Source organism: Drosophila innubila (genome assembly GCF_004354385.1).
Source record: "Drosophila innubila isolate TH190305 chromosome 3L unlocalized genomic scaffold, UK_Dinn_1.0 0_D_3L, whole genome shotgun sequence".
In the NCBI taxonomy this organism is placed as follows: domain Eukaryota; kingdom Metazoa; phylum Arthropoda; class Insecta; order Diptera; family Drosophilidae; genus Drosophila; species Drosophila innubila.
The window spans coordinates 25,194,244-25,220,347 of NW_022995376.1; the positions used below are offsets into that span (position 1 = coordinate 25,194,244).

The 26,104-nt window shown below is 37.9% G+C and overlaps 2 protein-coding genes across 2 annotated transcripts in view; both read left to right on the forward strand.

Moving 5' to 3' along the window:
* The window catches only part of LOC117786694 (protein naked cuticle), a 46,848-nt gene extending 24,604 nt beyond the window's left edge, over positions 1-22,244 (forward strand). The window contains exons 2-5 of the mRNA XM_034625043.1: positions 14,644-15,173; positions 18,166-19,044; positions 20,049-20,416; positions 20,830-22,244. Coding sequence (XP_034480934.1) covers positions 14,644-15,173; positions 18,166-19,044; positions 20,049-20,416; positions 20,830-21,841 — 2,789 coding nt within the window. The 3' untranslated portion in view covers positions 21,842-22,244. The remainder of the gene's footprint in view (positions 1-14,643; positions 15,174-18,165; positions 19,045-20,048; positions 20,417-20,829) is intronic.
* A 1,870-nt stretch (positions 22,245-24,114) lies between these two features.
* Positions 24,115-26,020, forward strand: LOC117787524 (SET domain-containing protein SmydA-8). Its single transcript, XM_034626070.1, has 3 exons — positions 24,115-25,200; positions 25,262-25,523; positions 25,613-26,020. The coding sequence occupies exons 1-3, from the start codon at positions 24,190-24,192 to the stop codon at positions 25,921-25,923; spliced, it is 1,584 nt and encodes a 527-aa protein (XP_034481961.1). The 5' UTR covers positions 24,115-24,189; the 3' UTR covers positions 25,924-26,020.
* Positions 26,021-26,104: the final 84 nt, after the last annotated feature.

Genomic DNA, 26,104 nt, shown 5'->3' on the forward strand with positions numbered 1-26,104 from the left:
TTATGGACGAGACCGGCAACAAGAACCACAGCAATAACTCATAAATATCCAGACGGTTCGGGATTGGGGAAGAGGGCAAGGCAAAAATATAATGACAAATCAGAAAAACAACACAAGGGGGCAGCTGGACAGCAATCAGAAGAAGCTGTAGCCGTAGCCGAAGCTGATGAAGAGGCTGTTCCTGCATTCCCTCGACGGCATTGCTGAGTCAGAAAATAATGGAAAACAATTTAGACTCGGACAGCGGGAAATTGTATAAAAGAAAAATGAACAGAACCGGAGAAACGTTACTATCGAGCGACCATAAGAAAAGAAAAGCTACGAGCAATAACAATTGAATTTTCAAATGCTGCTTATTGTTTTTCCGGTATCAAGAAATTGGCTGCCCCTTGTTAAAATGCAATCAAATTGAAGCCGAAGCTGGAGCTGGAGCTAGAGTTGGAGTTGGTGCTGCAGGCGGGCCACAAATATTTCTGTGGGCTGCCTCAAATGCGGGCCAAGAGCAAACTCAAACTGGCAGTTGGACCGACACAAAGCGAGTTTAATTTTGAATCCATTCGAGGCCACAACAATCCCCAAAAACAGCAGCCACAACAACAGCAACAACAACAACAACAATAGAGACAACAGCAACAGCAACAAATGCTTTGCCAAAAAAAATAAACCAAGAATGCAGCATATTAAATTGGTTTAAAGCGACCAGTAGATACCCTATAGAAATTTGAGTAGTGGTATTAAGAGCCAAAATGTAACCAGTGCACTGTTATTGAAAGGTTAAAAAAGTTTAATAGAATCATATCATATTTATTTGAAACTTTACGATTCAAACACTCATTTATAGATCCTGAGCTCTGCCTTATTCTGTGAAATGATAAGGCCAAATCTACTCATCTAATTTTTTATTGCAATTTGGTGACAAGGCTTCAAAGCTTCAAATCAGCTATTCACATTTCGATAAATCTAATTTCAAATTATCAAAATTATTAAAATAAATTATTATTTTAAAGAAAAAACTGTCCTTCGTTTATAAGGTTTGTTTTTGTATTATATACAAAATTTATGATTGTAAAAGTTGTCCAGATTTTCTTCGTTGTTGATAAAATCATATCCATTAGAGCATTAAACTTAATTATTTTACAACTTTTTACAAAAATGTTAGCACCCGGTTTGATTATTATTTTAAGAATGTGGTTCTATTGACTCTATAGTCGAATTTACAGCCATCTAGTTCTTACCGTTTGGGCTCTGCGTTGATTGTCATAGTCTGTCAGGACAAAGAGGTTCGGTGTTGAAAAGGAATAGTCTTAACAATAACTTAAGTGTTGAAAAAACTCAAATATATATGGAAATTTGATGCCCATCTATCTGTCCAACTACAGGGTATATATGGGCTACAAAAAAATACAATCACTTCGGCGGCACTCGAGTGTAACGTGGCATGGAGTTAAAGTTGGAGCTGGAGCCAAAGCTGGCACTGTGAGGCTTGGTTGCCTCTTGGCTACTGGTTTTGCCGACAAGCCACAAAAAACTTCACTCGCCAAACAGTAGCCCCGTTGTCAGAGGCTCAGTTGCCCCTTCCTTTACTCCCCGTCCGTCTCGGTCACCGTCTCCGTCTCCGTCTCCGTCTCCGACTCTGTCTCCTGATCCACTGACAGTTGCCGTCACAGCCCACATGTGTGCTTGTCGCATGTTTTGTGCCCCGGGGCTGACTCCGAAGTTTTGTACGTAAATCTCGGGGCTTTTTAAATACCATACGTGCAGCAGCGACTGTGACTGCGACTTCGACTGCTACTAGAGAACGTGGGGAACGTGCTGCGTGTTGAGTATTTGTTGAGAGTAAAAAAGCAAAGGAAATAAATAAAAAAAATGTTGCCAAGAAGTTGCCGACAACAACGACGTCGGTTGACTTTGTCATATGAAAAGTAAACAAACGACAGGCAAAAGGCAACAAAAACCGACCAGAGGCCAAGAAAAAAATGGAGATCTGGCAATCAGTGACGTAGTTTTGCAAGGGGCTTAAGTTAAGCGATAGAAGAAATAGGAATAAGAAATAATAAGGTTGAAACGTAAATAAGAATACAAATAGCAGTTTAAATAAACTATCAAAATGTTGAGCAGGAATAACAATAGGAAAACTGAAATAAACAATTAGTAAAGGCTATAGTCGAGATCCTGACCATGAAATACCCGTAACTTATTTCAATATATATAAAAATACTTTATAGAAATTACTTGTATTACTTTGAAAACAGTAATTCGCCATAACTGCCGTTCTACTTGTCCGATCTTGATTCGATTCAATGGGATAATAGATACACGTTATATTACTGTATAATCTTAAAAACTGTGGGTGTGGCGGCTTTTCTCGATTTGTGGGGGTAGAAAGGGGCGTGGCCTAAATTCCAATCAAACTTGATCTGCGTGGGGTTTATAGAGCTCTGTGTGCTAAATTTCGTTGTTCCATCTCTTTTAGTCTCTGAGATCCTTTTGTTTATACAGACGATTCCGCGATTTGCGGAGGCAGAAGGAGGCTTGTCAAAAATTGATTTGGTCACACGGCATTCTGGTCTGCAAGTGAAAGTTGAGTATCTCTATCTCTTATAGTCTCTGAGATCTAGGCGCTCACACAGACGGACAGACAGACAGACGGACAGACCGACAGACGGACAGATGGACATGGCTATATCGACTCGGCTGTTGATGCTGATCAGGAATTTATATACTTTATGGGATCTGAGATGGCTCCTTCTCCCTGTTACATACATTCCAACGAACACAATATACCCTTTTACTTATTTTTTAAGTAACGGGTATAAATACTATATATATAAGAGTATAAAGAATTGCACAAAATTTTCTTTTTTTAAACGGCATTTAAATACAGAAGTGGTGTAGGAATAGATGGAGATATATGTATATAAGTATTAATTCAAGTTGTGGTAGCTGTCCCTCATCTGCTCTATAATATATTTAGAACTATTTATTGTTTGCTTGCTACTTTTAGCGAAAGTAATCCCATAAAGTTCCATAGTTAAACCCCATAATCCAAAAGAAACGCCACTGATTTTTAAGTATTCTCACATTGTCCTCTGTAGTTTCTGTGACAAACTTCGCATTAACTCCTCGGAAGAATCACACACGTAGCATATTCTCAAGCTACTTCTTGTCGCGTAACTTAACCCATTCCAGGTCCGCAATCTTCTCTTCCCTTTGCAATCCCAATCCTCACAGCAAACTGAGCATGTTCCGGGCACAGTCGAAAAACAGTTAATTACAGGAAAGTAGCTTACGGAAAAATGGCGACAATGGAGCCGGAGCCGGGGCAATAAAACTATTTTATGGCCAAAGTTTTTGGCTCTGAACTCTGAGATGGAGCTGCAGTGGAAAAGTTTATTTAATAAAAGTTGCTGGCAAAGTGCTTTAAGGAATTAAATATATATAAGAAATGTAACAAATGCAATCAGCTTATGCAAATGTTGTTGCTTATGTTGATTTTAAAATAATGAAAGGGGCGTGTCCAGCCCCCATCCGACCCCTTCCCCTTTCCGTCCCGTTACGGCCCGGAAAACGTATGAATAATAAACGAACCAACGGATTGCAGTATTCCTAATGTAATTGCAATTTTTAGCCAAACCTAAAGACAGTCACAACCAAAGACAAAGACTTACCAAAAGACAATCCAAATGCCAAGACCACGCATCTTTTCATAAAATATTTAGCTAAATGTTAGCCAGGTTCTGTTCTTGGCTCTTGCTTCGCATTCATTTGGATTTTATGGCCAAAAACTTAATTTGACGCCTTTTTCCCAAATATTGTTCGCATTTTGTGTTTGTTTGTATGTTTCACGGCAATTGTGCAAGGGGAAGACTACGGTGTAGGGGAAACAAAGAGAGAGCAAACGGACATTACAAATGCTCAAATATGACCAACTGAAATTGTATCAAATGTTGTAAAAAAAATTAATAATCTTAGAATAAATTTTTTTTTAGACCATTTGCAATTTTTTGCGGTTTCTCTATAAGATTATGTACCTATTAAAAATTTAAATAATAATTGAATGAAAGTACCTTACACTTAATTAAATTAAAGACTATTCCCATTTTAAACGTTACTTAAATTGCAAATTTAAGTGAATCCCTAATACTTCCTTTGTAAGTGACTAAAATGATTGGAATGATTATTGGAAATGTTAATGTCAATATATTTTTTTAAAGACTACATAATTAGATTTTAGGTCCTGTAACATTTTCTTTAATTAAAAACTTAAATTGTATGACGTGATATGTCAATTCACAATTAAAATTTCTTATTCGATTTTAGTGAAAATTATTTAAGTATAGCAAAATTATTTCTTAATTCTAGAACTGGATCCAAATCATAATATAACTTAAAGAACATTTTTTATTTATTTATTAAACGTCAATATCAGTATCATCAGACAATTAAATACAATGTCATAAGAAATTAAATACAAGTTTAATCTACATTCAGTTGATTTTTTAATAAAGACTATTTAAAACAAATTGCTTAAATAAATTCACATATTTAGGCATATGTACTAAATGTAGTTACGAACGTCAGTTATGTGTAAAAGTACCCTATATGTATAGGGTATTTCAAATTGCTAAACAGTAAATTTTCGCATTAAGTGTAGGTGCTAAATGGTATGGGGCAAGCACAGACAACGAGAGAAAGAGAAAATTAGAGAGAGAGAGAGAGAGAGAGAGAGCGATGCACTTGAGTTGCATTTTAGATGGCATACAAAAACAACAACAACAACTACAAGCTGTAAAGCTGAATGAGTTGTTTGCGTGGGCAATTTAGTTGTTGGTGCTGTTTATGTTGTTGTTTTTGTGGCTTGTTGTTATTATTGTTGCTGTTGTTTTGTTGTCTTTGTCGCTCTCTTTGGCAAATGAATGAACAATTTATGCGTGTGACGCATTCTGGCTCTCAAAGTCAAAGCCGAAAAAACAAAACAAAACAAAAACAAATTATACAGTAAATCTTCAAAAGCATTCTTAGCCAAAATAAAAAAACAAAATGTTGTTTATATTTGCATGTGTGTGTTTTGTTTTTGCTTTTATTTTGGCAAAAATAGGAAGACAGCCCAACGCAGACGACTAACTTGAAGAGGAATCTGCCAAAGTACAGAGCCGAAAGTAAGGAAGTAGGGGAGTAAGGGAGGAAGTCTTGGAGGGACGTCTTAGCCAAGTAGTTGGCAGATAAAAGCCGCTATAAAAACTGTCAAATAAACATCAAAGCGGATGCGCAACGCTTGACATGCTAAAATATGCTTTATAGTCATGCGTAGCTGTGTGGGTAATCTATGTGTATCTGTATCTATGTATCTGTGTATCTGTGTATAAGTGTGAGGTGCCTACGAGATGGGGGGGTGGGGATAATGTGCCATGTTTATATGTGGGGCGTTGCCAATGCTAAAGTAATAGCACAACATAAAAACATTGATGGCTGCGAATGATAGAGAGAGATATATTGTCCATAGAGTTGGCCTAGTAATCCTCCTAACTAAGAGCAGTGGCGCGGCTAAAGGGGGGAACTCCACACATGAATAGGAAATTGAAGTATGCTAACTTAATCATTCGCATGTTCATTTACATATATCTAATGGCAAAATAAACCGAATTCGTTAGATATGATAATATTCATAGCCGCAGGCTTATTTATACCTACCTATATGGTTCATCTGTCTCCTTCGACATGCTTGTCACATCGTGTCAAAATGAATTTCAATTTCACACTTCTAGTTGACAACACACAACAATTTGCCACATCTCTTACTATGTATGTGCCACACCGTCACTGCCCGCAGCATTTTCTTTGGGGCAGACGGAAACATAAAAAAAAGTGCGCCTACGCGCGTCTCCTTATGGTGCCTCCCAGCTTCCTATTTGCCTCCTCCTGCTCCTCATGCTCCTGGTCCTCCTTCTCCCTCTCCCTCTCCGTTAGCACATTAGAAAACGTGACAAAAATTTCATATTGATGTCTTCTTTTTCTCGGGCGCCTGTCTTTTTATATACTACGTCCAATTACAACGAAGGGTATACTCATTTTGTGCTTTTGTTTGTAACAGAAAGATATAATGATCCTATAATTCCGATGTTGTCAGTGGGAATTAACATCCGATTAGCAGATTCTATATACTTTTTTCGAAACTCTTGTAGGGGTGAGGTTTGATATAAAAATTAAAAAATTTAATATAATAATATAGTAAGTAAGATTTATCACGATAGGATACAATTTTGGATCTCAACATTTTAAAATTCTCAAAAATGTGGTTTTTGTATAATACTTAAAGGACAAAGGCTATTTGGAACATTTAACATTAAAATACTATTATTGGAAAGCACGGGTCGGTATTGTGTAAGTAACTATATTTGTTAATACTTGCAAACATAGTTAAAGTCCTATACTTTGGTATACATATATACATATTCAAAAATATTTTTCATATATTTGAAAATAACTTTTTCAAGAAACTAACCTTATTTTCATAGTTAAGGAAAGGGAAAGCAACTCTAGCGTCATCTAATTTTGTTAAGGGTATCTCGTAGTCTAGCAGTTTTTTTTTTTTTTTGTGGAATTGTCTGCTTTTTTGATGATGCTGCTAAAGGCAATACATAAAATTTTCACACACAGCTACACACACAGAATAGCAACAATAACAGCAACAGCAAATAACAAAAAAATATGTGTGAATTAGGCGCAAAAGTTGAAAGCAGCGTATAATTCAGCTCCGTTCTGTTCTGTTCTGTTCTGTTATGTTCTGTTCTGTACATTCTCGAATATTTTATTATAGAGCCCCGAATGCTTTTGAAGTGTCGGCAAGAATGTGTGGGATGGGCACCTACACACACATACACACACGCGCACACACACACACATTTACAGACGGCAGGGAAAGTAGGATGTATAGAGGAGAGGAGCATGTTTAACATTATGTATATATTTGGATTGCAAAAACAATTTTGGAGTGCATATGTCACAGACAGTTCACGGCGCTTTCGGAGAGTGCAACAACAACAATAACAATAACAACGTCACGCTTCAAGTTCATAATTTGTACAACTTTATGATGGAACGGGGAAGATACTTACTTACCTTGCCTTACATATGTATATTTTTACTTCTTTTTTTTTGCTGAATTATTTATACAAATTTGTATCTTTTATCTGCCGTCGGACGCTCTCGCATTGCAGGTGGTCATAAAGAGCTGCTGAAAGATGCGAGCATTTCTGATAATGGCAGCTCATAAAACCTGAGATGTCGCATGGCGTCGAGTTACAGTTTCGGGGGTATCATCTTACTGCCCTGCCCCCCCTCCAACGCCAAATTTTTATATGGCCATAAGAAGAGGGAGCAAAGCGACAACAATCATAAAAACAGCACAATAATTTACGTGTAAATGCCTAGAGTATATGAGCTTATATATGTAAAGGGTTGGGTTCGTGTGTTAGGCGTAACTGATCGCGCTACCCTCGCAGCATCAACCAGCAACATTCCTACCCAAGTATCTTATCAACAGTCTCTTCAAGTTGTTGTTGCTGTTGTCACTGATACAAAGTACATGCATATTTACACAATTCAACGCAGCTTCTACGCTTTAGCAATCAAATTACAAAAGCAATAGCAACAACAAAAACAACTCTGAAAACTGGAACATTGTTTGATTGACATTTGATTGGCAAAATGGCTGCAGCACTGATAAAATGACAAGCAAAACGGCGCCAAACAAAAATGCCAAATAAATAAAAATATTCAAAATAGACAGAAAAAATTTGCAAGAATTTGCTGATTTGTATTTGTTGGTCTGGCGTATTAACGCCTTTCAGTTAATGGCCAACAGCAGCAGCAGCAGAGGCAACAACTACAACAACTTCTGTCCATTGGCTTTAATATGGCTAAACCACAGCAACAACAACCTTCACTCATTATGCCGCTCATTCATTATTGTTGTAGTTGTTTGGTGTTGTAGTTGTTTGGTGTTGTTGTTGTTGCGGCAAGTTTAAGCGCGCTGTTTGTAATTAATTTCCGTTTGTGTGTAGCCGCAACAAACTTTGGCGTTAAACTTGAATAAACCGCAGCAGGAGAGGCCTCCAAAAAGACCCAACCGAAGTCAAAGATACAAACCCTCAGATACAGATACAGCTACGGCATGAGATACATTCACAACTACAGATATATGTGCAATGATACAGCAAAAGAATGAAACAAAATCGGACAGCAATAAGTCGAAAAGTATATGCTCTTGAAACAACTTAACAAAATTAATATGACAATATAAGATAATTTAAACAATATAATTTATCATGGCTTAGATTTGAATTCTCTACTTTACAAAAGGATATAAAATATAGGAACATATTTATATTTATTAAAAATATATTGTAGTTTTTTAGAATAATCAATAGTTGATTGAATAAAAAATTAGATTCTATTAAACAAAAATTTGTTGCTGAAGAACAAGAAAAGAATTTTGTCGAAATCTGCTAGTACAATTATTCATGATTTGACCCAGAATATTGGTATTTAGTTTTTAATTTTTATATCATAATTTTCCTAGAGCCATTTTAATCCATTAGCAAATATTAAAAAATAAAACACATAAAATTTGTAATTGTTGTGATTTGTCATAACAATTACTTGACTAGATTCAATTTTAATATATTTAAAATAATGTAATTTGTTGCAATTTGAAAGAAAATTAAACAATTGGCTTATCAATTATTATTTTTAATTGCACTTTCCCGGCGTTACATAGCAAATGCTGAAACGTATCGACTCCGTTGTAAACTTGCGGTGATACTAAAACAACAGATACATACTTATGTAGGTATGTACAATGTACATATGTATGTAGTACATTTATATGGCCAGCAAACCCGTTTCGGAACACGTTGTGCGGCAAGATGAAGGCCTCCATAAGCGACACGCGCTGAGCTTAAAGCGGAGCTGAAAGAGGGGAAAAAGACAGAGATAGAGAGGAAGAGGGAGCGCGGAGAGCGGAGGTTAGGGATTGTATAGTACAACAACAACAATGTATATCATACAAAAGGCACGCTCGATCTGGTCGCCGTCGTCTATTCACTTGATTTGTAACATTAACATTAAAGCAAAGTTTTCAAAACGCCGACAATCGACAATGGCGATGATGACGATGTCGGCTTTAATCTTGGCTAAAATGCAACAGGCCGACGGGCAATAACAACAAATAGCTGGCACATTTATAAACAATACCCTGGAATTATGGGGTAAGGGGGAGGAGAGGGAACGCCAAAGTCGCAACATCGATGACGCCGTGAACTTCAGACATTGATAAGAACGGAGACGCCAAGTTCGTCGTGTAACTGTTTTCCCATCGATTATCGGCGTTTAATTAAACCTGCCCCATTCCAGCCAGCCCCAATAATTGCTACTGGTATTTAGCAAGCATTTCTGATAACAAAAAACCTGGAACAGAAATAAAACAACAAAAAACTAAAGCAGATTTCTTTCAACGATAGTGAAATATTTTTCGAGCGCTCCTTTTGATTTTTGCCGGCATTTTTTTTTATTTTTGGCGTCGATAAGTGCCATGCCAAATTGTGCTTGTAAATTATCGAGTGCCTCAACCAAAATAAGAGAATAAATAAATAAATAAATAATACAGTCAAAAAAGTGAAACACTTGAATCGATTCATATGCCGGCTGCACTAGAAAGCTTCGTGGGGGAAAAAGGCGCTATCAAAGTAAATAAATGAGGTTTATGACTTTTAAGTGATCGAGCAGTGATCAGCCAACGAACAAGCTGCAATCATAATTACTCATACAAAATACTAGAGCAATAAGAAGTCTATCAGAAATACAAAATTAAGAGTTTTTAAATGTTTTAATATGCTTTTGAGTTTGACCAATACAACAAAAATTAAAATTTTCTGAAGTGAAATTACCAAAAGATAAAATGGAGCAGTATTCAATAAATTGTTATTTGATTTTACTCTTTATTTTATTATGGATTATTTTGTATAGTTTAAACAAAAACTATGTAAATATCATATTTCCCAGATATTTAGCGTTGATTAGTTTTAGCCATTCCCAGTATTAAGCTTAACTTTATTTAATGGCTAAATAAATACTGTTTAAATATTTATGAACGATACGATTGCAATGTGTGGATGGAAATCATAGAGTCAAAATGCCACCTGTTTCGTATACAACTTTATATTGGATTTCATGTTAATTTCGTGTTTTATTACAACGATTTATAATATTTAACTTGTGGCTATCAGAAATTTATGCGCATTTTTGATTTGCACTATAAAAACCATACGCAAACGCCCAAAAATCCAAACACACACACAATTTGGCCAATTAATTATGGAAATCCTCTGACCACATTGAAAACTTATCTACAGCATCGCTTTTCGAGATGATTGTTTTTTTTTTGTTTGCTGTTTTTCACTTTTGATAAGAAAATATGTTAATGAGAATTTATGAACTGCGCCAAAATGTCTTAAAATGGTTTAATGGAATTAAATGTGTGTTTGTGTGCTTGTATGTGTGTGTATTTGTGTGTGCATTGACTGTTGCGCCTTTAATTGAGTCAAGAGCAAAGATACATTACTCATGCGCCACGTACGCCGCAAACAACTTTTTTGATAGATAAGCCTCGAGCCGTGACGTCCATTTATCATACCAAATTCATGAGGCTGCTGCGCTGAAATTTCAACATGAGCCTCAATGACCTCTCAGGTAGGCCTTCCCCCTGCTTTCCCCTCCATAACCCCCTACATAGCTATTAGGCAATATGCGTGTTGTGGTCGACGAATGGAGAGAAGAGGAGCGCAGTCCGAAGTGCCTTGTGGCCTAGGCCAGCCTGTACGGGCTGTTCATTTTCATTAGGTGGCTTTTTGGCATTTGCGTAATGTGTAAATTCAATTCATTGTGAACTGAACTGCAGATACAGATACACATGTGGGGTATATGCGTCTTGTTAAGCGGTTTGTTAAAAAGACTAACAGCAATAACAATCTTCTATCTATTTATATAAGACTCTTTGACCTGATTTACTCACTGACTGATCATTGCACAGGCCAAACAGTATATTTGTATAATTATTTAAGTACCTTTGAATAGTTAGTTTAGTATAATAATTCATTATTTGATTGAGTTTCTTACAGGAACTTAAACTATTAATGTAAAATTTTTTAAAAAATTATTAAAATAAATTGATAAAAAAAACTTTAATTTAAATTTGCAAAACTGTAAGGCAACTTTGAATTATCTTGTTAATATTGTTAGCTTTGCAATTTGTAAAGGGTATTTACAAGTCGTTGCCGTTTTATTTTGCTTCTTTAAGCACATACGATTTGTATATTTCAGAGTGGCTTAGGCCAAAGTTAATTTGCAAGGCGGCATGTTTCATATCAGACGCCAAAATGCTTTCAAGATGACTCAACAACAACATGATTCTCTTGATAGTTGTTGTAGTTGCTGTTGTTGCTGCTGTTGTTGTTGTTGCTGTGGTCGAACCACTTGAGAGAAAAACATGTTCTTTTGGTTTATCTTGGCGCCACGATCGTCGGCACCGGGCGCGGTATTTGCTCAAAAACACAAAGGCGATAATTAAACGCAAAACAAAGCGGCCGAGAACAGACAACGAGAGGCCCAAAAGACAGAACCAAGCACAGATACAAATACAGATACATAAAGCGTTACAAATACAGCTACATAGATACAAAGACTCACAGCAAGCACATCAAGTGGTCGGCCTTTAATTAGAAAAGGTGTAGAGCCTAACAAAAATATACACACTCACACACACACACTCGCACAACATAAAGTAAGCAAACCTCGATCCAAAGTTGCTTTTTTTTGGGGCTCGCAAAGTGCATAAAAAATCACGACAACTAATGAATGTCGGACGGAATCTGAAGTTTAATTCGAACAAGTCGAGTCTGTGACTCCCTGTGACGCTCTGTGCCAGCTGCTTGCCAACAATTTATTAGACAGATGATGTGCCAACAAGGCAAAGTTTCAAAAAGAGAAAAAATAAAGATATAAACTAAAGATAAACTTCATAATTGTGTCTGTGTGGCCAAGGAAAACAAAAGTTGTTGTTGCAGTTGTAGTTGTAGTTGTAGTTGTAGTTGTGGCCATATCTGGCGTGTAAGTGTTAATGAAGTTAAGTGTTTTTGACGCGAACGACCAACAACAACAATTAATGAGAAGTCACATACCAGAAGAAGACACTACAAACAACAACAACAATAAAAGCGTCGAGGGCGAAACGCACAAAAATGTTCGGGCCAAATGATAAAGATCAACACATAGCAAAAAATAAAGAAAAAAAGAAAGAAAAACAAAAAAAAAGTAAACTGAGAAGAACCGACCGCATAGGCCAAAGACAAGCCAGAGTATCTTGTGGATAGCTCAAGGCAAAAGTAACTACAAGTGGCTGCCGGGCTGCCTGCCAAGTGAAACTTTAGTCCAAGTTAATTGAAAGCCATTCAAAGTGCTTAAAAGATGACTAGATTAGAGAGTAACTAACTGACAGATTTCCAAGGAAACGATAACTCGACTAGGCAAAAATTAAAAACCAAATAAGCAATTATATTTCGTATTTAAAAAATGGTTCCCTTAGGTACTTTTATTAAACATTGCAGTTTAACTTTGACTATTGTCTGATCTCAGCTCTTTTTGGGAAACCCCAGATAACCCAGTTTTCCACATACAATGTGAGATATGAAATGAAACCAGGTCGACAGTGATCCGGTAAACAATCAGAATTACTCTCATTTTGTGTTTCGCCTCTTTAACTCAGGTGTAGACAATAACTCACTTGATGCGAGGACAAAACCGAACAACAACTCATTTTCCCCCGGCACTCTGGCTAATTGTCTTCAATTGTTGAGGCTTTGTGGGACTCAGCTTTACTATTTAGCTTGAATACTGCAGGGAAATAGGAAAACAGGGAAATAAGAAAACAAAGAAGCAGACGGGACTCGCCTGCATAATGCCTATTCTATTAAAAGCCAAGTTATGTCGGGTCCTGGCGGGAAGGAGGTGAGAACTGTAAAACGAACCGAGAAATGAGAAAAGAAGCGAGAAACGAGAAATTGGGTCAGCTTTTACGAATGAACGAATGGCGGGAAAATCAGTGTTGCCAGACCTTGACAGTCTAAAAAAGATGGATTAAAAAATAAAGAAAAATTAATAAATAAAATTAAATAATAAATTTAAGCAAAGTAAATAAAAGCTTAATATTATTATTTAAATATAAATATAAAGAGGGCTAATCATAAATGTAGCGACTCTTCCATGTCTGTGAAGCTTAAAAAAATATTGAATTATATTATTTATTAACTTTAAAAACATTCCTTATTTCTAAATTTGCATTAAAAAGATTCTATGTCTCTTTTAAATTGTTCAGTTTTATTGATAACAAATTTAACTTTGGTGTTAGACCAATGGAAAGTGAATAAGAATATTTGTATGGTAAAAACAAAATTCGTCAAGCGTCAAAAATTCTTAAAAATTGAGAACACAATATGACTGTAAGACCACTTGTATTTTACCTTTTTTTTTAAATATCTCAAGTTTATCGTATTTTATAAATCATTTCTTTAAGACGATTTTTCTGTAATTTTAGATTTAGTAAATGAAGCGTTAGACAGTTGTATAAAGCAGGGTTTGAAAATACTATGCTACCCTGGTATAAACTTATTTAAAAATGTCAGATCTAGCAATAAACTCGCTAAAATGACATCGCTGCTGGAAAATTGTGTGTGCTACTTAATTAATTAAAAGCAGTAGACAAGAACTATGGGAAAACTTGGCCAGAAAGTGGCGGAAATAAGTAGCAAAAATTAAGAAGATACCAAGGGGGCGACAACTTGGAAGTTGAAGAGGCTGTGAGACAGGGATAATCAAGAAAAACAACTCTCAGTGCTCTATTGGGAGCTTACCTTTGTGCTGTGGCTTACGCGGCGTATGAGTAATGAAATGGCCAACACTTTTGACTGCTCACGCCGCGTGCTGACCACAAAAGCCCGAGCCAAAGCACAAAATGCTCTCTAGCATTTTCAATTACCATCAACTTTTTAGACAGTCGACGCGGACATCGACGCTGACTGCGACGCTGACTGCGACGCTGACGTCGAAGCTGATGCTGATACTGTAGACGACGTCATTAATTAGGAATGCTCTCGGCGCAGTCGCCTTTCAAGTGTCTGCCTGTCTGTCCGCCTGTCTGTCCGCCTGTCTGCCTGTCTGTCTGACTGTTAGGCAGGTCCGCTTGGTCGCCAACGCTTTGTGTTGGCGTCGAGGCATAAAAACTTTTTGTTGTAATGCGTTTTTGTGCAAATTGCAAATAAATTGCAAGCAGCCGTCGTCGTCGTCGTCGACGTCGCTGTCGTCGTGGTTGCCGCAGACGAAGTCAAAGGCAAAATGTGCCGCCAAAGAAACATCAAACGGGGGCGTTGGCGGGTGGGAGATTAGATATATAGTAGATATAGACGCGTCAACTGGGGGCAGCTGTTTGGGCATAGATAACCAAATGTTTGATGCGCCACAGAAGCGCCTTCAATTTCATGCCACTTTGCATTTTAATTAAAAAAGTTTCCATCTCTCTTGCTCTCATTGCAGTTCAGGAATGCACCACAGACTCGGAGGAGCTGATGTATCATCAGGTGCGCGCCTCATCCTCATGCATTGCACCGCCAGATTTGTTGCTGGTCAGCGAACGTGACAATAATATACAACTGAGATCGCCGGTGGTTAATATAATCACGACGCCACCGGGCAATGCCTCCACAGCAACCACTGTCAAACAGCAGCAGCAGCAGCAACAACAGCAGCAGCAACAGCAACATCATCATCATGTGACCCGACATCATCAGCAGCAGCAGCAATTGCAACAGGACATGAGCAGCAGTGGCAGCCACAGCAAACACTTGCGCATCAGCAGCTCCAGTGGCAAGCATGGCAAATATGTAAATATGCCTCAATCCCACCAGCACCATCAACAGCAGCAACAACAGCTGCAACTGCAACTGGAGGAGGATGTGGTTGATGCTGCAGCAGCAATGCCAACACCACATGCAACACATGCAACACATCCACAACACTCGCGACATTTGCATCATCACAACAAGGAGGAGCGAATTCGCTTGGAGGTGAGTTTCACTATTGATTTACCTACGAATATTGATGGCAATCCCTCATTGCGATAAGTTTTCATGACAAACTTTTCTAGAGTCTCAGTCTCAGTACAAATTAAGAGGGAAAGTACCACGAAATATCTCTGACAGATACTTTTATTCAACTAAATAAAAAGCAAAACTCTTACGAGTCCCCATATTTCAAAACAATGTCAAACATTTTATTTAAGCAGACCTAATTTAATTTGCGTAATTCAATATAAATGAATCTTATTTTCAACATTTGAAAAATATTCTGTATCAATTTTCTTTTCTGTTCTGACGGAAATGAAAAGTAAAGTAAAATGAATTTAAAATTGGTATAATATGTTATACATTAAATTATAAATATTAATAAAATTCACATATTTTTATTTAGCAAGTAACGAAAAATTTATTAGAGGTTCAGTATATTTTCTTTGTATATTTTGTGTATTTATTTTATTTAATTAAGACTTGGATGTAATAAAACTATATGCTTTGTTATTTCGCATCATTCATCCATAAGGACAAAGTATTTTACAAACCCTGAGTTTTATTCACACATTGAGAATATTTCTAAGTATGCAAAACTATGTTTAGTTTTACAGCTATCTCAACCAAGCTCTTTTTTTGATTTTAGCGAAACAAGTGGTCGAATTATTGAAATTGTATAGTAACTTATATTTGTGTTAAAGAAGTATATTCATAAAAAAGAAAGAAGTTCTACTCTTTTCACCCTTCACTTCCGCGAGCGAAACGATCAAGGGGCGGAGCCCTCTAGTTCTAAAACAATTGTGTGACTTATTTGATTTTTATGTAATTGCTCAGAAAATTTTTAAAAATGTATAGAATTATAAAGTTTTTTTTTTTTTATGAATTGCAAGTAAGTTGTAGATTAAGGACAATGAATAAAAAAAGTTGGAAAAGAAAGTCTGTTAGAACTGTAAAAATATGCATATGATCAAAAAAGTGGCACTCCAAGTGAACCAAAGAGATTTTCCAAATATTTCATAACTTACAAAGTATCAGAAAATCCAATCTTAAATGAAATAAGAAAATTGATGAGCAACTCATAAGTTTATAGTTTTATTTGAACCAATTACAAAAATTGTATAATAAAATGTGTAGTTTATTTGTCTATAGTATTTGCGCTCATCTTACAACATTTGCAAATACTTCTAGTAAGCAATATTACTTCTGATTTGTGGAACAAATTTTCATGCTTAGCATTTGCTTATAAACTTCGCATTTGATTTTTGTATGCGTAATTCCAATTCCAAAGGGGGGCCAATTAAATGTGCACATAAATATAAATTAAATGATGTTTTGTTTTCTATTCCTATTTCTATTTCATTTTCCGATTGACCCCCAGCCAGGTAGGGGTACTCATATTGTTGGTCAAGTTTAATCAACTGGCTGTTGTTATTGTTGTTGATGTTGTTGTTGGGGCACCACCATCGCCATATTTCATGACCCACTGGGCAGCAAAACATAAACTTAACTTTTAAATGTGCGTTTAATTAAAATTTCAATGGCTCGTGATACAAACAACAACAAAAACAAGAGTGGCCATTTGTTTAGGCGGGAGTAAGAGGGGAAGGAGCATTGGAGACAATGAAAATATTTCATTAACGCAATGTTGCCGGCAATTTTCAATTACCACCCACTGTAGTAGACATTCCCTTGTCTTCAGCCAAAAAAACATATCAAAACATTAAAATTCAATAAAACCCATTAAAAATCACATACACACACACAGTGACAGAGAGTGTGAGAGAGAGAGACAGAACATAGCATTAAGAACAAACTCGAAGCGAAAGCACTTAAAGGCAATTAAAAATCTTCAAGCCAAGTAGCAAGAAATAGAAATTATATTTATTCCCCTTTTGCAACGGCAAGTGGGAATACTCAAGTGGGAGTTGATGGGAATCGGCGATTGTGGTGTTTCATGCTTGGTGCCTGGCTGGCTTGGTGGTTGTATCTGGCACCACTTTATCAATGGCTGTGCTGTATTGTTTTGCTTTGGTTTCCTTTGTTTTGTTTCCTCTGCAGTTTCAGGCGCAGCGTGCGAGAAATTAAATATTTAGTCAAATTATGGCCACAATTTTCAACTCTACTTCCAGCCATTATTGTTGTTATTCTTGTTTCTTTGTAATTGTTGCTTTTTTTTGGTGCACACACACAGATACTCTCACACACACTCACAATACACCCCCACACACAGCAAGTTTCGCAGTGAAGCAACAAAAAGTGTTGCATACTTTGGGGCTGGCGCATTAAATTGTATACGTTGGCTGCTGAGCGACGAAAAGAGAGAGGGATGTATCTGCAGCAGCAGATTTTACTGCATTTTTTATGAACTTTTAAAAAAAGTTAAATATTGCACTTTATTATCATTTTTTAGCAATTTTCGTGGCATTTTATCCACAGCTGGCAATATTTAGCAGTAGCTTTAAAGTTTGACAGCAACTCTATCCTGCTTCCTAAGAGAGTTCGCTTTAAAACATTTTTCAATAAAAAAGATTATTAATTGATTAAAATTGTAAGCCAAAAACTGGTCAGATCAGTGATTAGACTCGGTCCAACCAGGGGTTGTATTAGTAAAATAAATTGTATAAATATTTGAATAAACATATGACATATATGGATAATCTTGTATTCTTTGGTTCTGTTACTATGCTACGAATGCAAAAAAATTATAAACGGTCCAGTGCCCAAACAAAACTAATCAAAAATTCTGTTAACCAATATCGTGGGTGCAAATTAGTTGTCAACAGTTGTATAAGTATGACTTAAATAAATAAAATGCATACAGGGGTGGTCAAAAGTATTTACACAAAACTAAAGCTAAATATACTCGTTATTTAAAGTTACTTTATATACATTTTGGCATCAATGGAAAGGTCTTCGAAATGCCGCAAACAGTGTTAAATATTATTTTACTCAAAACTAAATTTTGTCTCGCACTTTGTGTCTCTTCGAATAGGAATTCACCTGCGATGTATCCGTTGAGGGAGGCAAATCGTCACAGCCGCTGCAATTCTCATTCACATTCTATGATTTGGATGGGCATCATGGCAAAATAACAAAGGACGACATTGTGGGCATTGTGTATACCATATACGAGTCCATTGGCAAGTCCGTGGTGGTGCCCCACTGTGGCAGCAAGACAATTAACGTGCGCCTCACCGTCAGTCCCGAAGGCAAATCGAAATCGCAGGCAGTCGCGGCAGCTTCCACATGCAACAACATCAACGTCAACAGCAACAGTAACAGCAACAACAACAGCAACAGCAACGGCAACAACAACAGCCATAGCAACAGCAACAGCAAAGTGAAGAAGTTGCCCACGGGAATGGCGGCCATGTCAAAAACAGTGAATGGCGTTGCACTAACGACATCCGGCGGCGCACGCCGCCAGCATCGCCATCGACCACGCAAACTGATTAAGTCCGATGACGAGGACGATGACAGCAACAGTGACAAGGAGAAGGAGCTGGCAGCAGCAACAACAGTCCATGTCGAGCCCAGTGGCAGTGGCAATCAGGCAAAGACCAGATACCAGAAGAACAATGCCAAACTGGAGCACTGCTGCAACGGACAACAACAGCAACAACAACTGCCGGAACAACACACGCCGGACAATGCTCACAATACCTATGAGAATATGTTGAATCTCAAATGCTGCAGCGGTGCCAACAAGGAAACGACTGACACGGTCGACTGTCCACATCCACATCAACATCCCCATCAACAACCACATCAACATTCACAGCGAACGCGTCACCAGCACCACAGTCAGGATGTCTATATGAAACAGGCCACCCAAAGGGTCAAAATGTTGAGAAGGGCTCGAAAACAAAAGGTAGGCATAAGCTACAAACACACTCAATTCCAAACCCAACTCCAATACCAATCTTAATTGCACAAACCAGAGAATGAGAGAAACAATTTAATAGTCTCTGATATTGCATTAGATCTGTTTCTATTTTCAATAATGTTTAGCTGAAATAAATTAATATTGAGAGAAAAATTTTTATTCGATCTGCAATAAGAAGATTCTGATATATAGAACTAAAAACCCTGTTTAAATTGATTAAATTTACCAATTTTTTCTAATGTCAGCTTAAAGAACTTTAAAACTACCTAAGAGATAATTTTTCATGTAGTGCTTCGAAATTGATGTAAAACAATATCTCTCGGAAAGATTTTAACTGGCATTGAAAAAACAATTCTAAGAATATTGACTCAAACCTATTTTTAACTAAATTTTTGAAGCTAAATTTGGACACTAGAGGTCGTATAATGAATAAAAGCTTAGATATTCAAATATTAAAATTTACGCAAAAAAAAAATATATTGAGCTTGAACATATAATCCGAGATTTAAGAGACGATCCATACAGATTTCTATTCAATCTTGGCTTATATTGCAAGTAATACATTTATCGCACCCTTCATGCTGCTTTCGTCACTAGCGCGGACTGTTGTCCGCAGTGATAAATGTCTAAAAATTTTACTCCAACTCAAAGTTTCTAAATTTGTGCAGGATCTTTGATAAAATAAAACTCTGAATCTAGTTACAAAAATTTATGAAAATAACCACAGACCTCCTATAAGTTATTCAATTTATATTTAAAATATCCCCACAAATAGTCGCCATTTTATTTGAGTATTAACTATAAGTTTGGTTTTTATTTTGAGCATGAATTTGATTTTTCGCACATATTATTTATTTCCTTATGTATAATTTGTTTGTATTGTTCTTTTCGTTTTTGGTTGACTTGCTCATTACGCATGATTGATTGATTGATTGATTGATTGCATCACTCCGCACTTCGCACACCGCACTCCGCGTTCATCCTCGCAGTATCAGGATCATTGCCTAGAAACCCGTCAACGCAGTCTCTCCGTGGGGAACGACTCCTGCTGGCAGAATCGCCATCTGCAACAGCAGCAGCAACAACAACAACAACAACAACAGCAACAACAGCAGCAACAACAGCATCCACTATCACAACAACAGCAATTGGGACAGAAGAGCAACTCGTCGTCGCCACCTTTGGGCGATGTAATGCTCGATGGCGTTCAGCTGCGTCAGCCACGCCCACAGTCTCTGCTCGCCCAGCAGCAGCGCAAATCCGCCGAGTGCTGGAAGTCGGCGTTAAATCGAAACGATTTAATTAGCATCATCAGGGAGAGCATGGAAAAGAATCGCTTGTGTTTTCAGCTGAATGGGTAAGGAAAACAGAACTCACCTCAACTGAAATCAAATCAACGCCTGGGGAAACAGCACAAGCAAATGATAATGAGTGGAAAAATTGAGGAAAAACAATGAGAAATTGCACTACGATTAGATGATGAGAAGTAGCACCCTTAAGTTTAATTACGTGTATAGGTCGAAATTTTGAAACAAGAATATATGATATTAATTAATATTTTTTATGAATTCCACTCAAAATCGTTGGGCTACTGCTGCCCCAAAAAAAAAACCGCGCCCACTCATTCATTCACATGTTAATTATGGTTATGTTTCATTATTATTTTTTCTATATTTTGAGTTTGTAATGGCGACCAACAATATGCCCAAGAAATCCTTTTTATAATTATCCATGCTAATTGCAAAAAACCCTTATTTTTTTGTTTTATAGAAAACCCCAAGCCAATGTGAGTCCCATACGGCAACCGGCAGCACAACAACAACAGCAACAGCAACGCCAACGTTGCAATACAGGGTCGAAAATCCCGACGCTAATTGCGAACCACAGTCCACAGTCCGGTCAGTCGCCGCTCAGCTGCAGTCCGCCCACGCAATCGCCCACGCAGCCCATCAACAACATCGAAGTCGGACACGATACGGGCAACAGCAGCAGCCTGTACCATCCGCAGCCGCATATACCCATCTACCATCAGCAGCTGGCCATTAATCCGGCCGTGGTGGCCGCACAGCACAGCCACAACAGCGCCCACAACAAGCTGAATCTCTGTGGCTACGATTCCTTTTTGCATGCCACCATTTGTGGCGGAGGCGCCGCCCACTCCCCACCAGCGACTCCCAGTAATGTGGCCACCGTTCAGCCCATTCCCAAGAAGACCAGCAGTCACAGCAAGACCCAGGGATATCAGCGTCTGGAGCAGCAGCAGCAGCAGCAGCAGCAGCGAGGCAGCAAGGATTACAAGAACTATGGCAATCTCATCTATGCCAAGCTGAGTGAGCAGCTGCAGCAGAAGGAGCGGGAGCAGCGTCGTCATCGTCACAAGCAGTCGCAGCAACAACAACAACAGCAGAAGCCGGATCGAGAGCGAGAACGAGAGGAATCACGTCCGGCTACTTCTAGCTCAAGTTCTGCAGGATCAAAGATCTATGGCGATGCCTTGGAGTGTGCACATCTGCTGGCCAGCGAGGAGGAGGAGTTGCTGCCAAGTCCACTGCACACGAGCACGCCCAGCAAGGTCGTCTCCACGGACACTCTGATCGATCTGAACGACGAGGTCGGCGAGGCTGTTGCCGAGGCTGTCACGGCCAAGGATGCCGAGGAGCCAGCGGTTCCTGCTGCCGATGCTGATCTGGATACGAGCGCTTCCAGCTCCATGATACATCGCTATGTGCACGAGCACATACATCACCATTATCATCACTTCAAGGAGCAGAAAGATGTCTAAACACTATATACATATATACATAAAACTACTCGTCTAAATGTTGCTTATGTTTCTTATGATTAATGTAGCGCAATTTGTAATTTAATTAGCACTAACAACAAGAAAGAAAGAAAAAAACAAAGAAAACTCAAACCCAAGACGATATTATTTCTTGTTATGCGAGGCGACACAAAACTAACCAGAGAGTTTCACTCTGGATTCACTCAAACTAACATATATAGCGCTATCCTCGCTGTTCCAAAACCTTGGACAACCCAAAAGAAAGTCTCCCTATAGCTAAAGTTAAGATATTTGCGCCTTTGCCTTAGCAACATTGAAACATTTAATAGCCATCGATTGCTTCGCTTATGCTAAATCAGCCTAGCAACATATCATCGCTCTATGTGTGTATAAAACAAACAAATACAAATATACGAAAACAAAACAAATAAAAAGTTATTATTTAGTGAAAATTATTCTCTGAAAACTAAAACTAAATGCAAAAATTGTTGTCTATTATATGAAATTTTATGCGCCGCTTTTAAGTGTATAGAGAGCAACATTTGTCTATTACTATTATTATCATTATTATTATTATTATTATGTATAACTATTATTATTATTATTAATATGGAACCATGGCCTCCATTTAAGTTAACTATCATCAAGTTTATTTATATAGCAATTAAAATACTATTAATTTTAAAAGCAAACCAACAAGACACGCAACAATGCAACAAAAGCCACAAATCATAGTTCAATTATTATTTCGTTAATTGTGTTTCGGTTTCAGTTTTTTCTCATTTGAAACTAACTCGTTTCTTTCTTTCCATCAATCAAACAATCAATCAATTAACAAACAAGCACAACAACAAAATGCATTTAACTCTTATTTATATAAAAAAGACTGATTTCCAATTAAACAATACATTAATTATCTGCGTATGAATAATTAAATATATACATAAATATATATATAGAAAATTTATGAGAAATACTAAATAAATTATTGAATTGCTAAAATTAAATTGAGTCTCTTTAAATTTAATGCATTGAATACAGCATGAATACATTGAAATTCAAAATTAATGGAACATGGATTAATAAGTTCAGGATTTATCATGGCAGGGAAAAAATGGTTATATTAAACTATCACTGTGAACGGCAGTCCACGCTAGTGGCGAAAACATCTCAAAAAGTGCTAAAGGCGACTAGCAATAATATACAGAAGAATGAAAAATTTTCCACGATTGCTCGATCATACTAAGCCGTTTGGTAACTCCCTTGGCTCATGAGATAAGGGGGTGTATGTTTATTTATTTATTTTATGTTGGGGAATTATTCCATATCGGAAGTCTAGATAAAATTTATACATATGATCTTAATATCGTTATAAGGACATTTTTAAGAGCTTTTAGGCGTAAAAAATCGTAAAAAAATCATCATTTGATGACAAATGTGGGCGCACCTCTAAAAACATCATAAAAAAACAAATTATAAGAATTTGTTGTTGTTGTTTTCTCATCGTGGGCACAAAATGTATTAAAAATTGCCTAGTGTTATCAACAGCCGGGTTGATTTAGCCCTATCCGCCAGTCTATCCGTCTGCTAGTTCTTTCGTCTGAATAAACTCATCGATCTTAGAAACTATAGGAGCTGAAGATTTTAAACTTGTTAAGTTTATGTTTATCGTGTTTGTCATGATTCAATGGCTGACAGACTGACTGAAACATAGCTGAGAAAATTTTATCGTGCCACAAAAAGGCGTTTCGCTAAATTCGAAATGCAAAGGGATCAAATTAGTGGTAAGAAAGGCTGATAAAATATATGAGTATAAGAGAGCTCGGATGTAAAATTGAATAATATCAAGAATATAATTTCTTCATAAAAACATAAATACATTTTTATTGAGACAATTTCGCAGAATAAAAAGAGTAGTACAAAAAAAATAAAACAAAAGTGTCTCCGATTTATATGATAGGCGATTAAATGTACATTTTTACAATGGCCAACGATAGATATAGGGTATATAGGCCAATGTGTCGAAAGATAGATTCCCTGAGAGCAGAGAAGACATGAGAACAAATGTTTAGCCATAGATTGTGCATTGTTCGTTTGGCCTGCGCGTTTCGGGTAAAGTCTAATAATAAACCGTCGTGCGCCAAATGACAAGAGATGTAGATCGAGATCGAGATCGAGGAGAAGCAAAAGCAGAAGCAGCATCAGAGCAGAGACACAAAAGAAAATTACCTCACCCGAGAAAGAAAACTGTTTTATGCTCGGCACTCAGTGACTTTTCAGACGTTGTGAGTTACGCAAACAGCAGGAGACAGTTGCTGTTTAACGTTCAGCTGGCAAAGATTGGGTTGATGACTTCGCCAACAAGATGCGCTCTGTGCCAGGCACGTGCCACGCAACTGTGTGGTGCATGCCGCAATGTGGTCTACTGCTGCCGGGAGCACCAGAAGGAGCACTGGAAACAGCACAAATGGGAGTGCAAGTGCCACGAGGTGGACACCAATGAATTACTGGGCAGACATTTGGTTGCCACACGAGACATCCGAATGGGAGAGCAAATCTTGCGGGAGGCTCCTGTAGTTATTGGTCCTAAGGTGGCATCTCCTCCCATTTGCCTGGGCTGCCACAGAAATCTGCTGGCACCAGAGAAGCGTTGGGGAAACTTTCACAAATGCAGCTCCTGCAGTTGGCCGATGTGCAGCATAGAGTGTGAGCAATCTCCATATCATCAGGAAGAGTGTCGTCTAATGGCTGCCAGCAACTTTCAGTCAAAGATCAACTACAATCCCGTGGAGCCGGAGCGAAAAGAGTCCGCCTACTGTGTCATCATGTTACTGCGTTGCTTGCAACTGAAAAAGTCCAATCCGGCGGCCTTTGCCCGACTCAGCGAGCTCGAGGATCATCTCAAGGAGCGCCTCGACACGCCACTCTACCAAGTGCTGCGTGCCAATCTCATCACCTTTATTAAAACTGTCCTCGGTCTGCGGGATTGGCCCGAGATGGAGATCCTGCGCATCGCTGCGATCCTGGATACCAACGCCTTTGAGGTGAGACAGAACAGTGAGCGAAGGAAAGTACGAGCCCTTTTTCCGAGTGGTGCAATGATCGCCCACGATTGTGTGCCCAACCTACGACATCGATTCGATGACGACATGAACATTGTCTTCCTGGCCAAGCGGAATATTGCAAAGGGCGAAATTCTGAGCATATCCTACACACAGGCTCTGAGAAGCACCGTCCAAAGGAGGCTGCATCTTAAGCAGGTCAAGTGCTTCGATTGCACCTGCGCCAGATGCTCGGATCCGACGGAGCTGGACACCTTTGCCGGCTCACGCATGTGCGAAAAGTGCAAAGTGGGAAAGGTTAGTCACATCTCCATATTTATTTCATCAAGAGGATGTTTAACCTTTGCAAATATTTCAGTTCATCTCATTGAATCCTCTTCAAAACACTGCCAACTGGAAATGCCAATTGTGTAATATTGTCAAGAGTGCCAAGGAGGTGCTCACTCAAGATGCCAATCTGCAACAGGAAATTGAAGAGCTGGACAAGACAACTCCTGAAGCTCTAGAGGACTTTCTTTATCGCCATCGCGTGGAGTTGCATGAAACAAATACTCACATATTACAGGTGAAATACGCACTGACTCAACTGTATGGAAATGCGCCAGGATTTGCTATGGAAGGTACGTAATCTATCCAACAATAAATTTACAATTTATGTCAAAAAGTACCAATGCAGATATAATTAAGAAAATTGTTCTTAACTCCACAGAACTCAGTGAAAAGTCGCTTCAACGCAAAATGGATCTTTGTGAGGAACTGTTGCAGCTTTCGAATCTAATCGATGGCGGTTGGAGCATATTTCGTGGCAATTTGTTAATTGACTTGGAGGATGCAATTGTGACGCAGGCATTGCACTTAGAAGATGCCACTGAGTGCCAAGCGAAACTTAAAAAAGCCGCCGAGTTGCTAAAGGAGATTGCAAACATTATGAAAGATGAACCGGAAATGCAACAATTGTTAACGGAGCGCCAACTGATATTGAATTCAGCTTTGAGTCGTTTTTCGATCGCTGTTGAATAAGTATAATTTACTTGATTCGTTTTCAGACACATGACGCATATTTTTGGATTATTTATTCTAAGAAATATATCAAATACAAATCACAATAAAACGCGCACTACCAGTTTTCGAATTCCATAAGGTCGTTGGTAACGCGGTACATGTAAACTTGGAAGCGTTGTTCGGTCGACCGACCACCACA

What these genes read in the sequence shown, in the direction of transcription:
- LOC117787524 (XM_034626070.1), top strand. Translation starts at nt 24,190, where the DNA reads ATGACTTCGCCAACAAGATGCGCTCTGTGCCAGGCACGTGCCACGCAA. An exon ending in AAAAGTGCAAAGTGGGAAAG is followed by an intron (nt 25,201 to 25,261) that starts GTTAGTCACATC and finishes CAAATATTTCAG; the next exon opens with TTCATCTCATTGAATCCTCT. An exon ending in GCCAGGATTTGCTATGGAAG is followed by an intron (nt 25,524 to 25,612) that starts GTACGTAATCTA and finishes TTAACTCCACAG; the next exon opens with AACTCAGTGAAAAGTCGCTT.